The following is a 13763-nucleotide window of genomic DNA, read 5'->3' as shown; positions in this document are numbered from 1 at the left end:
AAAACATCCCACATTTCATTATATTTGCAATACAGAAACAAGAATGAATATGAAACATGCTATAACGGCTGTGATAAATTCAAATTGGGAATATCGCAGGTTAGATTTCTTTGAAATTATTTTGATCGTTTATGATTGATAAATAGTAAAACTAAATTATTGAGTGACAGCCGGTAACAATATGAAATCTAATGAAGTTTAGAATGTACAAATATCATATAAAAATATTAAGAAGTGGTCGAGAAAATAGCAATTTTGTTTGGTTTCTAGTCATAACGGTCATTAAAAATTCAAACTTTTTTAAAAGCGGTGCGACTATGATTTTTTGGGTGAATACATTCATTATCTTGTGAGAAAAAGTAACATAAAACAATTAAAATGTAGGAGAAATTGTAGTTTAATTAAATAAGTGTGACATGAGAGCAAATAAACGTCTTATTTTTGCATTGGGTATCGTGGGTTTCTGGACATTATTAACATATTTCATAGTGATAAAGAATTATGATTATAATCAAGTTGACAAAAGTAAATTTCATGAAAAAGTTGTGTATTTGGAAAATGAGATTAAAAAGGAAACGGAAAACCGCAAGGAAATTATATCACGATATCAAAATCTTATAAGAATATTGAATTCAAAGAGCATAACGACCACGTCAGTGAATAGTGAAAATGCCTTGTTGGAACTAGAATCAAATCAAAACAAACTAAACAGTAAAATTGTATTCAATGGACTGTATCTTGATAATGATTTATATAAGCCAGTAATTCCAGTACTGGTCATTGCGTGCAATCGTGTTTCAATCTCTAGATCATTAGATTTATTAATAAAATATCGACCAAATCGTGAACAATTCCCTATAGTAATATCACAGGTACGGCACATAATACAATTGCATACTGTTTCTAATTATCATATTTTCTAAAACACTTGTCTATATTTATACACGTCAAGTGTGTGGAATGATCGGAATATCATCATTTTTTATTAACACATTTCTATTTGCTCAAATGTATTTTTTAGGATTGTGGAGATGAAGCGACAAAGGAGGTCATTCTATCTTATAAGGATGAAGTGCAATTAATTCAACAGCCTGATCTCTCAGACATAGAGGTGATGCCAAAAGATAAGAAATTCAAGGGTTATTACAAAATTTCTAGGCATTATGGATGGGCTTTAAATACTGTATTTTCAAACGGGTTTGAGTTTGTTATTATCGTTGAAGGTGAGTAATGAGCTCTAATTATGTCATGGAACTGATAAGTTTTTCGATGAATCATTATGTACTCAATTTGTTCTATTTATAGATGATCTCGACGTCGCGCCCGATTTTTATGAATATTTTCTGGGAACATTCCCGTTATTGCGTTCTGATGACTCTTTATGGTGTGTTTCGGCATGGAATGACAATGGAAAGTCTGGACTAATTGATGAAAATGCACCCGAGCTACTGTATCGTTCTGACTTCTTCCCTGGTCTTGGATGGATGTTGAGTAAAAAGCTTTGGGATGAAATTGGTAAGCATAAATTCATGATTTGCAGTCACTGATTGCAATAAGCTATTCCACGTATTCAAGTTATTAATTTGCATAACTAAATATTATATTTTGCAGGTCCAAAATGGCCAAGAGCTTTTTGGGATGATTGGATTCGAAAGCCAGAGATTAGAAAAGACAGAGTCTGCATACGTCCTGAACTTCCGCGATCTCGTACATTCGGGAAAATCGGTGTTTCAAAGTAAATAATTTAATTACTATTTATAAGCTTAAATAATAACATTATGCTGTCTATTTTCAGTGGACTATTCTTTGAGAAGCATTTGAAGTACATAAAACTTAGTGAAACATTTGTTCCATTTTCGAAAAAAGACTTAAGTTATTTATTAAAGGATAACTATGATAAAAAATACATAAGTGAAGTTTATCAAACACCTGTGGTGACATTTGAAGAACTTCGATCTGGACTTGTGAAAGCTGACGGTCCAGTGAGGATACAATACAATAATAGAAATCAATATAAAGCCACATGTAGGAATTTAGGAATAATGGATGATTTTAAGGTAATTTTAATTTAATTTTCAATTTAATCTCGGATTATTAATCCTCAATAATTATACAGAGTGGTGTGCCGCGTACTGCATATGCAGGAATAGTCTCATCATTCTTCAACAATCGTCGTGTATATTTAGCTCCAAGTACAAACTGGAAGGGATACGATCCGTCGTGGGAATAACATAAATTAAACTAACTCACTAATTGAGTTTTATCAATTTCGTAAGTTAAAGCCAAAAACCAGCATAAAAAAATTGATGTGTTTAAAAAATTTGACTAAAATGCAAGCTTGAAAAAATTTCAAAATTTAAAACATCATAGCATATAATCATACCTATTCTTATACTGTATATAAGCGATAAACAAAAAAGTCATTAAGAAGAACTTTACATAAAGTTTTATGTAAAAAGCTGAAAGTTATCTGATTTGTAGCATTTCAAAATTGAACGGTTAAATGAGATTTAAATTTTTAACGGTCAAATTAAATTTGAATTTTTAATCGGTTAAGTTCAGTTTAAATTTATTTTTAACGGCTAAAATTAATTTTTAATTTTTCAAACGTTGAAATAAATTTAACCGCTAAAAATGAATTTAAAATTTGACAGTCAAAGATGAAATACTGCAAGTCTGGATACATAATATAATTAATCAGGTTGAAAATGTTTGTAAATAAGACGATAATCAAAGGTGTAATTAAGTAAAATAACAGCAAGTAAGACAAGATCTTACTAATATTTTTTTTTGTAATTTTTTACATAAACACCTTGTAGCTGAGTTCTATTGTGGAATTATAATGTTCTAGCCAATACAAACAATAATTGTAATAGTATCAAACTAATGACGATTTTATTTTTAACTTTTTTTTTGTACAAAATATTTAACAAATTTTCCATAAAAATGATGACTTTTTTTTACAACGTAAATGACAATTTCAACAGTAGCTACATATGATTAAATCAAAAGAAAATGATAAATTTTTTATATGAATTATACCTACCTATGTATAAATTTAAATATACAATTATTTATGTTCAAAATATATTTTTTTGTCAATGAAACATAATCATCTTTTCCATCCCCTACTTCCAACAAAATGCTTTATGCTGCTTTTATGCTTTTTTTGTTTTTGATATACCAAAGGATTTACACCGTGTCTGAATTAAAATTTTAATTAAATATTCTAGTTTATTTGATTATGTTGAGAATAATATTTGTCTTCTAATAGCACTTTTTCGATGTTTTTTATACCTTTAAATCATTTATCGATGTTCGTGATACAAAAAAAAATTAATTAAATTATGTTCTCATCAAAGTGCAAAGACCTGAATTGTATATAGAATGATTCTAGGGAATATTGGATGTTTCTTGAATGGAAAAGTAGATTAGAAACAATTAATGTTAGTAAGGTGCTTATAGGAGGTACCCAAAAATCTATGCTGCCAAAAAAATCTTGGATTCGTTTGAGTCAAAATTGACATTTTAAGCTTAAGAAATATTTAAACCAGATTATTAAATCCTAGGATTAATTTTTAATCCTGAGATTTATTTTAAATCAATTTAATTCATTAATTCAGGAATGTCATTTAACAAAAGGGCAAATGGCATGCTTTCAAGAACATAGTAAGATGAGAGCATTCCTCACAAGCATGCTCTAGATGAGCTTAAGCTGATGAGCTTAAGCTGAGCTAGCTCTCAAGAGCATGCTCTTTGTCTGTAAGGGATAAAGACCAGATCATAGACAAAATAATTGTCAAAAATTTATTTACATCACATTAGTCCATCAGAAATTGTAATTTGCATTTATAGCTTTTCCTTATAAAAACCGTCCATCGATCCCACATAAGTTCATTGCACTTTGGATATTTACCAGTGATTTTTCTTTAAACTTACACATGAAAATCATTATGAGAAACTGTTTAAGCCTATAAATTATGTTCTTTTATATTATAGGCTGTGATATAAAGTGTTAACAATAAAGTAATTTTCGAAAAAAAAAAAATCCGCTGTCAATTATCATTAATTTCTATCTCTTCACAGTCAATATCGTCGCTACTGGTACTTTTGTTGTCACTTATCAAAGTATCATTCAATTTCCGGTTACTTTCACTGAATATTGCTGAATTGTTACCAAATCGACTTTCAAGATCTGCAAGACCATTGGACTTCAGGTGAGATGCTTCTTCTGATTTTAATAGTCGATAATCAGCTGATGTTGATGGGCCAACTGTTGGATATTTAGCATAAAAGTCATGTCTGTAGTTTTTATTCATAAATTGAGGATGTGGTGGATTTGAGTAGTCACTGCTGGGTCTAGGTTGTGGTGAAATTATTGTCGATCGTATATCACTGTATCCTCTTGATGGCATTGCAGACGAATGCGGAACAATCGATGAATAAGGTTGTGGATGTTGAGCAGACGGTGGCATGTTGCTGAGTAGTAATGATTGAATTGGTGTTGGCATACCATTGACAGGTTGACTAAATAACCATAATCTATCGCCCACAACCATTGGCCTTGCAATGCCGCCAATTCCTAGTGATGAATAGTAATGAGATGCTAATTGCTCAACATCTGATGTGTACTTTCGTTTAAATTTTGTACGGCGATTTTGAAACCAGATTTTTACCTTTTATATTGGACAAAATTAGGATATTTAGTCATGAATAAGGAACAATTTATTTATAGTCAATGCCTACTTGCGTCTCTGTAAGATTAAGTGATTTTGCAAGACTCGTTCTTTTTGCTACCGACAAGTATTTTCCTTTCTCAAATTCACATTCAAGTGATTTAATTTGTGATGCTGAAAATGCAGTCCGTGGCCTCTTCTTCCTATCATCGGCTGTGAAATAATTAATTAGTAATTAGTTGTGTACACATTGTTCTAAATACTCTATTGATGATAGATATTTTAAGATAGTTAAAGGGTAATTAGCGGTTTTTCACACAATTTTCTCGACGTCGACATTTCAAGATGAAAATTTTTTTCCTGCCTTTACTCGTTAAGAGTCATTATGTCGTTTACTTTATTATTTAAATGTAATTAGTAAATTATCACTGACATTTATTTACTTAAAATTACTTTAAATCCTCTTCTTTGAAAATTTTTAATGCATTTATTTGTAATTTTTGTGTGAAAATTTGTTCTGGGAAATTCAGAGGTATTTAGTTCTTGAAGATTAAGTGAGAAGCTAATAGGGAATAATTAGTTTGATAATATTCTTCATTATCGATATTTAGTGTGTGATAGGTGTGAGAAAAATAATACCAAAAGTGTGCCGCGGTGCGAAAAAATTATTCCTAAATGTTTCTTTAAATTCCTTAATTTTCAATACATTCTCATTCTTAAAACAACTTAAAAGTTCTTAAGCAAATTCGTTCATTTTTAATTTCAAATTTTGTCTGTATACTAGGTTAAAAAGGAATTAGATGGTTAAGATTTGTCCAATCAACTCGAAACTTGAATTAAATTAAAAAGAGAATTTCCTCAGAAAGGATTTAATATAAAATGGATATTAAGTTTAACACTTCAGATTAAACTTCAGTAATTTGATAAAATCTATTGTTTACTGAGGTTCAGATTTAGAATTAGATAAAACTAACTCAGTAATTGAATTTTGATTGATTTTTAATCTCATGATTAGAATTTTAATGATTAGAATCTAAAAATTAGTGGAATCAAAAGCAACACTTTGATATTTTAGATAAAACACACAATTTCGATTAAAATTTAACATTTTCAATAATTTGTGCACCAGTTATGTTAAATTGACTATAATCTGTTGATCTGTTTATCATTTTTCACTACGAATTTGAACTAAACTTATCAATTTGTTTTCTATTAGGAATTAAAGATTATCTTTAACTCTTTTGTTACTTTCTTAAAAGTTTCATGAAATGGTATATCCTTACAACTGTTGAATTTTGCTTTTAGAGGAAATTAAAATTGAATTTAGTTAAATTTAAATTTTCAAAATTTCGTTTATTCAAATTTCGAATTGACTAGCAAATTCTTCAATCTTGAGTTATATCATCATTTCATTCCATATTATTTAAAATATCCTTAAAAATATCAAAAAGCTCAAAGTTTTCGTTCTATTGAAATGGTTTAAATCATTCATTTGATATGGGTTAAAGACTCGAGTATATTTCATAATATTTGCACATATTTAAACTCTAAACATCTTGTTAAACATTTATCGCTTGAAGTGATAATGAAAAAGATACACAACTTTATATTTGAATATCACAGAATGATACGTAATATCACTTGATATCTTTAGATTGATTCTAATGCAACTCTTTACCCACAACCTTCAAATATCCATATGACTCTAAAACTTGTGACCATAACAATATAAAAATCATATCCTTAGCTTACTTTGACTACTTCCATCATCCGACGTTTCATCCATTTCATGAGTCTCACTATCAGCATTACAACTTTCTGTATTTTCACTATGACAAGAACTTGTTTCACTTTCAATTTTTATTTCACTGTCCATATCCTTTTCATATTTTTTATATGGCACATTAAGATTCTTATTCTGATCAAACAGCACATGATTATTTTGAAAAGGATTTTGTCTCACTAATCTCTGTTTATTGTCGCGTGCCTGATAAGTGTCAGGACTTTTTGCAAGAATATTTTCAATAGAAAAGTTACTTTTTCGTTTCTGTTGCTGATTTGCCGACGATAAATTTTTAGAGTTTTCCATTTTTCTTTTTCAAGTCACAGCAAAAAAGAAAAAAAAGATCCCGAATAGAAAAGAACTGATCGCGTGAAAGTCCGATAAGCTAATGAGTATCATGAAAGTGAAACCAAATATACAAATTACAGAAATCATCTGAAATCCAAAAATAACAACATATGAGTAGAACAACGATATTTAACAATATTTTTTTTTTTTACGATGATCATTAACGAATGTCGCGATGTTTAAGGAAAAATTGTCTCTAATTGAGTACACATGTGGATCTTTTGGCTTTCTTCTTCTTTTTTCCACATACTCGTTCATGATGTTTGTTTGTTTTTTGTGTGATTTGAGAGAAAATCGAGTAATTAAATGTGAAGAAAATGGGCGGATCCAATGGGAATATGAGAAAGATTTTTCAATTTACGTAGGACTTGTTTTTAATGAAGTTTTTAACCTAATTGATTACCTTTTAATTTTGAAATAATTGGTGAAGGAAAAAGAAAATTAGTGGATATATTTCAAAAATTTATATTTCACTCATATTTCTTTCCTTTTTGCTTATTTATTTTGTGTTCACATTCAGGATTGATTTAAATATTATGAATGCACATCAATTTTCTTTGTGAATCATTCTTTGAATGCTAATGATTTGTGGATATTTTAATTGAAATTTGTTGCTATTGGTTTGCAAATGTTGAAATTTTGAAATTATTTGAATTTTAAGATTTTTTTAAATTTGCCGAATTTGCTTTAAAATTTCAATTCAATTTACTATTTCTTTTGAATTTTTTGAAAAACTGAATTTTCATTAAATGTCTAAAATAACAATTTTGAATTTGATAATTGTAAAATCTAATCAAAATTGGCAGGATTCCATTGTTAAGAAGCTCCAATAGGACTCCAAAGTCCTTTCAAGTCAAAATTTATCCTAAAATTAGAGTCCAAATAGAATTCCCGTAAAATTTTAATATTGTTGAATTTTTGAAATTGGAAATTCAAATTATGTTTATTTCATTTTTTCGTTAAATTTTCAATAATTCAAATCTTTAATCCAGAGGTCAAAGCCAACTAGGCTTCCCTCAAAACTGATTGAAATTTGTATGAAATGTTATATTTCACAGGTCTTAGCAGAAACATTTTTAGCAAATTTTAATCGGTTTTTACCGAGTTGGAGCGAATTCATGTCGAATTCGACTTAATTCTTCATCAAATGTTTTTTGAATTTCATAAATTTTAAAACTTTTTGAAATCTTTTCAGGCAAATTAAATTAATGATTTTTAAAAAAAAAATCGAAAATTCAAAATTTAAAAAACTGAAATTTGAAAAAATTAAAATTTACAAAATTCAAAATTTTTAAAAAATTATAAATCTCATAATCATTCATCTGTCAATTTTCAAATATAAACCCCGTTCTCAAATGACACCAAAGTCACTCAAACTCTATGACGTAACACGACCATACTAAATGAGGTACATAAGTTATAATCTGCCTTTAAAAATTGTCTCAATTACTGATTCAACTGATTTAATTTGAAAGACATTCAAAAAATTACAAAAGATATTTAAATAATTTTCTCACCACATGTATGTTGAACATAAAAAATAAGAAAAGAAAAGAGTAAAATAATAAATCAATTAGCTCCTCTTACATCTCCTTCTTTCTTTTGTCATTTGACTCTTTAAGCAATAATTTTTCATGTTTGTTTAAATATTGTGACATCAAGAGACGTCAACATAGAAAATAAGAATTAACTTCCAGCATTTCCTTAACTCTTTAATGAGTAATTGGTGATTTATGGCTTTAAATTTTTATTTGTCACAAAGCATTTGTTGATGTGCTAATTAGTGTGCTTTAATGACGACTTAATTAGCAAATATTTTCATTATTCCCATACTGTCTACTGACATAAATTTACATTTTCTAAACTATCTCATTTTTGATTCATTTTTCACTTCTTCTTTTTGATTTTTTCGTCGCTTTCCGCTCAATTAACATTTTAGCACTTGCAGGTTTTTGTGAGAGATGACGTTAAATGTACCAAAACATTACCAAAACTAACAAGTTCCAAATAAAATCTGAAATATGATCCGGTATGTTACTCTTTCTCCTTTAATAAGCATCATTTGAGTAATTTATTGGTAACATAATTTATACAATAATTGGAATCAGTTTTGAGCATGTTTTTTGGATGAAAAGAGATAGACATGAATTTGTATTTTGTCTGCATATTTGCTTTGAGATAGGGAATCTGAAGAATTTGCATGACATGATTGCTGTATTTTTAGAACATTTCTTGTGAATAATTAAAAAGTCAAGAATTTGGATAATCATTTCCGTATTTTAATAAGCAAATTTTAGATAAGAATTAAACTGCGCACAGATGACATTTAGTTCCTGGAATTTAAGAATTCGATACTAAAAACTCATTAACAGAGATGGTCTTACAATAACAGATCTCTCGTACTTCTTCTAAGAATCAGAGACAATTGTGTATTGAAGACATTCTTTTTATTTGTCGTCAATTCTCTGCTCTGACGCAGTTTTGGTTAAGTGCGATGGAATCCGCGAAATGTGATCATTGTATTGACTTTATATTAATATGCTAATGAGTTAATTACATTGAATTATTTTAATTAATGCTACATTTCGGAAGAAGTGAAATAGTAGCAGTTGAGTAGGAGTTCGAAGGTTGACCTATTGACCGAACTATCCGAGCTGGATCCTATGATAGTCTGGTGAGGATTGGGTTGCATTTTTATACACTAAGTCATGTTATTGTCCATATTTGGGAATCTATCGTCTTCGGAAGACACCAAAGAGTTTTTGTAATGGTGTAAGCTCGAAGTTCGAGCATGACTCAAAAAAGTAAGTGGATCTCATATACACTCTATACTTCTCATATACTTCTCTACGGATGATGTTTGAGCAGAGTGGAATCTAAGGTATTAAGTCATATATAGGCGAATCTGCCGATGCGAGAGTAAGGTCATCGTGGCCGAGTTGTATGGCAACAGACCGAAAATCTGAATCACTCTTTTGTGAGATTGGGGGTTCTATTCCCATCAGAGATCAATTTCTCAATCATTACATAGCAGGTTCTGTTGATATGACAAGGATTCGCACAACGGTTACGGAATTATCATTTGCATAATAACTGAATTGGATTCTTTTGACCCAAAACAGCTCAAAAATCAACTCCAAAATGCAATAAGAATTCCAAATTTATGTCATATTAAATGAGTTTTCTGTATTATGCAACAGGAACATCATCAAAAGAATCCAGTAAAACAGCTCGTCGTTAATTACCCCAAACTAGTAAATTCCAGTTCCTTTCACTCTAATTATGAAATTTTTAAGAAAATGTTTATATTTTTTTAAGAATCACAGAAATCGTGTATTGTATTAATTAATTGCGTGCACAATAAATCTGTTAATTTTCCAAAAAGTTTTCATCACAAAATTATCACATGTTTGTGGCTGATGATATTAGAGTGCTTAATTAAGGAAAAAAAAAATGTAAATTTATGGTATATAAATGTTTATAACAATTAGCTTTAGACTAATAAAATGACATTTTTAAAATTAAAACACAGAAAATATGCTCGCCAATTAAGCGATAAATTTCGCGGGCGTTATTTTTAGCTCATTTTTGAAAAAAGGGCGCCTAATTATACACTTTGTCCGGCTGGCTGGGTGAGGGATGAGATCTCGTCAACCAGACATCGTTGAAAGCTCTAATTTGAACCATTAGCTCCGTGCCATCTAGTTATTCCGTTATCAATTGGTTTGGAAGCCCAAATCTATCTATATGTACGTTAATTAATGATTTTTTCATCTAATAAGCAGAAAATAAAACTTTTTAAAGCGTTGCTTTCAAAAAATTTGAATTTTTAGCAACCGTTAGAAACTTTAAATTCTAAAAATCCGTTAAATGATAAAATTATTTATTACTATTTACTAACCAATTACTGATCTAAGACAAAAATGCGCTGAAATTACTCGATAACGTTGAGTACTTCTATTTTTTATTCATAATTTCTGTAAAATTATTTTAATTAGTAGAAAATATTTCAAATGACACAGAAAAGTGTTAAATGTAGAGAAAATTATTACTTTGAAGATTCTTTATGTGTCTCAGTCAGTTATGTATCACTAGCTAGTCATAAAAGAAATTATTATAAGCTATATCACATTTTAATGACATCATTTTTAAAGCTATTCCTCTCATTTTCATAATATGATATATTTTCATGAGTATTTGAGAAGCATCTTAATTAAATTTTAAATTGATGAAAAATTAAGGTTGAAATAGTGCCAGAGAAGAAAAAATTCCGCTTGCCGCCTAATAGTCATTTATGTGGAATCATATTTTATGTCGACATCAGACTCCTCCTTTTTTTCTCTGTTTGCTGTTGCTGCTTTTTTTGAGAAATTTCCTCTTACAAAATCATTTACGCATGTGTAGCGAGGCTATTTATAACGAGGACTTATTAAAATTGGAGGAAAATTGATATGGATCTATAAAAATTTTCAAAATGAAGCAACAAGTTGATCGACGGAAGTCATTTTTTATTCTGAGTCATGTGGATTGTATCAATTGAAGTAGCTTTAAATAGGATTTCTGTTTTAGGAACAATTTGTCAATTTAATACAATGTTTTGTAGAGAAATTTTATATTGAAACGATTTAGTACGTTTGAAGCTAGTATTTCGAATTTTTAAAGCTTTGTTCTTGAAACCTATGAACAGACTAATAGGGTCCAGTCTTTCTTAGTAACTCAAACAAGGGTTCAGTCTTCCGATAATTTAGTCGCCAGGACACTGCTTAATTGCTTAGTTAATGATAAGTTGAAGGACAAAGTATAAAATCGCATGAAAGTGTCTTAACAGTGCCTTCGAGATCAATCATTTCGGCGAAAAATGTTATTTGACGCATTGTACCGCTGGGGATATCGGCAATTGATAAGGATGCCAGAGATAGAACCAGCTTCAGACAAAAACTAAGGGAGACCATGGATCAAAATTAATCTGTATGCCAAGTAAAGTAAGTAAGTGCTGCATTTTAATATCCAAATCTAGGAAGAAACATTTCATATTTCTTTCTAATTTCGCCAGGGAATCGCAGTATTTAATTATCAATTATTTAAAAGCAGTTAAAAAATCAATTAAAAATTTTACAATACTTATTCTGATTTAATATCTATTGTGAAATGAATGGCCGATTTAATATTCAAAATGTAATCAGCAAGTCAATTCAAAAGCAGAACTTAAAATCGATTTGGTTGGATAAGTCAAGTCGAGTCGATTCAACTTCATATATATGGGATTTCCCGAAAGCTTAATAATATATTCCAAACTTACTTTTTTAAAAAGATATTCGTGCTTAATTTTTATTTAGAATAAATCACGTGATACCAATTACCCAGCCACAAGCTTTTTAAAATTTTAATTAGAATTGTGGTTCACCATAAATTAATTAATTTAATGCGGTTTTGAGACAGAAAGTTGAACTTTAAGTATTTAATTATTTTTAAATTAAGGGTCGTTCACATATTACGTCACAGGGGACTAAAAGATCAATACCCGAACAACTCAAATTGGTTATTTGATCAAAAATTTGACTCTGGGACGGTGTAACTCTGACTTGGTATAGAATTTAGTTTAAATCCGGTATCATGCAAGAGTCACGTCTGCCCAGTGTTGAGTTTTGGATAGATTAACTGACCTGTTCTATTCTTTATAGTTCAATTACTCAAAAAATTTAATTGATTGCAAAAATTTGAATATTTTCTGAATACTAACATGAATATTAATAGAGATCACTGTCAAGTGCGTGTGCCTTGTAATTTACACAATTACTTTTGTTTTAATAGTCAATAAAAACACTACGGTAATGCACATTTCAATGTCATTTATGACTCATTTACTTAACAGCATTATAATAAATCCTGCGTCTGACCTGTGCAATAACTTTTTAAGTTGATCAATAAATAATTTCATAATTTATTATGATCAAAATCCTATAAATTATATAATATAGTATGTTAATGATAAGAACACCTGTTTTAAAATGTTAAATCAAAATGTTAATTTATTTACAATAGAATAAAATAGCGGAAATTTCCGGTATTAATATGCAAAAAAGAATTATTAAACAACTTGAAACTCATGAATCTTGCATCTGTATGAAGTAAAGTCGACAAACTCGTTGACGATCATACAGTCAAATTGCACAAAGTCTCGCAATTCTACAAAATGAATATTTATGACTCAATATCGATCAATGTTCATTTAATCGTCGCATTTTCTAACATGAATTATTGACAAATCACATAAAATTTTGAGAGTCAAGCTGACTATTTTACGACTGCAATAATCCAGTCTAATGTAAAAGTTTAGCGACTTGAGATATTCATAAATGTCAGCTGAGAAATTATTGCCGAAAAAGAAAAAAAAAAATGTTCTGATTTCAATAAAAATTTAACATTTCTCACTCACACGTGCTTCTCATCCTCTCTCTATGTCGTCTTTAAACCGCAATTGATAGACGTTGTAAAATATTATAATTATGACTCATGTAAATTTCTTTCAAGTGAATTAAGTTGTTTTGTGATAAAAGCCCTGATATCGTGACTGGCAAATTAACCGGGTAGGAAAGTTTCTTCTGTCAGTGTCTTTGTACAGCTTAAAGTGCTCGGAAGCAAATATTTAAAAGTTCTGAACTTAAAAAAATTAGGGAAATTCCAATAAATAAATAAATGATTTTTCCAACAAAAAGATTGTCTTGAAAAGTTTGCAGCAACAAAAAGTTCTAAAAAGTGCTAATTTGAGCACTTATTGGCTGATAAGCTATAACTACAAGAGATTAATACCCAATGTGTTAATCAATTTAGTATTGAATTTATCAGGAAGAAGAAATTCGTTTTTTTTTTGGCAATCTTCTCCATTCATAAAATAAGAATATTTAAAATTCTCATTCAGTTATCATCGATACTCTCGCGTGATCGTTTCAGTAGGA

General features: G+C 29.3%; 2 protein-coding genes across 2 annotated transcripts; one reads left to right on the top strand and one right to left on the bottom strand.

Annotated features, from left to right (window-relative positions):
• Positions 1-318: 318 nt before the first annotated feature.
• On the top strand, positions 319-4041 carry Mgat1 (alpha-1,3-mannosyl-glycoprotein 2-beta-N-acetylglucosaminyltransferase). The gene is made up of 6 exons (XM_070643061.1): positions 319-872; positions 1022-1223; positions 1306-1515; positions 1612-1735; positions 1796-2057; positions 2117-4041. The coding sequence occupies exons 1-6, from the start codon at positions 417-419 to the stop codon at positions 2228-2230; spliced, it is 1368 nt and encodes a 455-aa protein (XP_070499162.1). The 5' UTR covers positions 319-416; the 3' UTR covers positions 2231-4041.
• On the bottom strand, positions 2954-6824 carry lms (lateral muscles scarcer). Its single transcript, XM_070643063.1, has 3 exons — positions 6429-6824; positions 4747-4889; positions 2954-4676 (listed from the first exon to the last, which is right to left on the bottom strand). Exons 1-3 carry the CDS (start codon positions 6763-6765, stop codon positions 4056-4058), a joined length of 1101 nt encoding a protein of 366 aa, XP_070499164.1. The 5' UTR covers positions 6766-6824; the 3' UTR covers positions 2954-4055.
• Positions 6825-13763: the final 6939 nt, after the last annotated feature.

This window comes from Chironomus tepperi, unplaced genomic scaffold (genome assembly GCF_022539635.2).
Source record: "Chironomus tepperi strain 1889 unplaced genomic scaffold, CSIRO-AGI_Ctep_v1 contig_309, whole genome shotgun sequence".
In the NCBI taxonomy this organism is placed as follows: domain Eukaryota; kingdom Metazoa; phylum Arthropoda; class Insecta; order Diptera; family Chironomidae; genus Chironomus; species Chironomus tepperi.
Note: the sequence above shows the minus strand (reverse complement) of the source record. Positions and strands in the feature narration are given on the sequence as shown.

What these genes read in the sequence shown, in the direction of transcription:
- lms (XM_070643063.1), bottom strand. Translation starts at nt 6,765, where the DNA reads ATGGAAAACTCTAAAAATTTATCGTCGGCAAATCAGCAACAGAAACGA. An exon ending in GGATGATGGAAGTAGTCAAA is followed by an intron (nt 4,890 to 6,428) that starts GTAAGCTAAGGA and finishes ATTATTTCACAG; the next exon opens with CCGATGATAGGAAGAAGAGG. An exon ending in TTAATCTTACAGAGACGCAA is followed by an intron (nt 4,677 to 4,746) that starts GTAGGCATTGAC and finishes CCAATATAAAAG; the next exon opens with GTAAAAATCTGGTTTCAAAA.
- Mgat1 (XM_070643061.1), top strand. Translation starts at nt 417, where the DNA reads ATGAGAGCAAATAAACGTCTTATTTTTGCATTGGGTATCGTGGGTTTC. An exon ending in GTTTGTTATTATCGTTGAAG is followed by an intron (nt 1,224 to 1,305) that starts GTGAGTAATGAG and finishes TTCTATTTATAG; the next exon opens with ATGATCTCGACGTCGCGCCC. An exon ending in GGGAAAATCGGTGTTTCAAA is followed by an intron (nt 1,736 to 1,795) that starts GTAAATAATTTA and finishes GTCTATTTTCAG; the next exon opens with TGGACTATTCTTTGAGAAGC.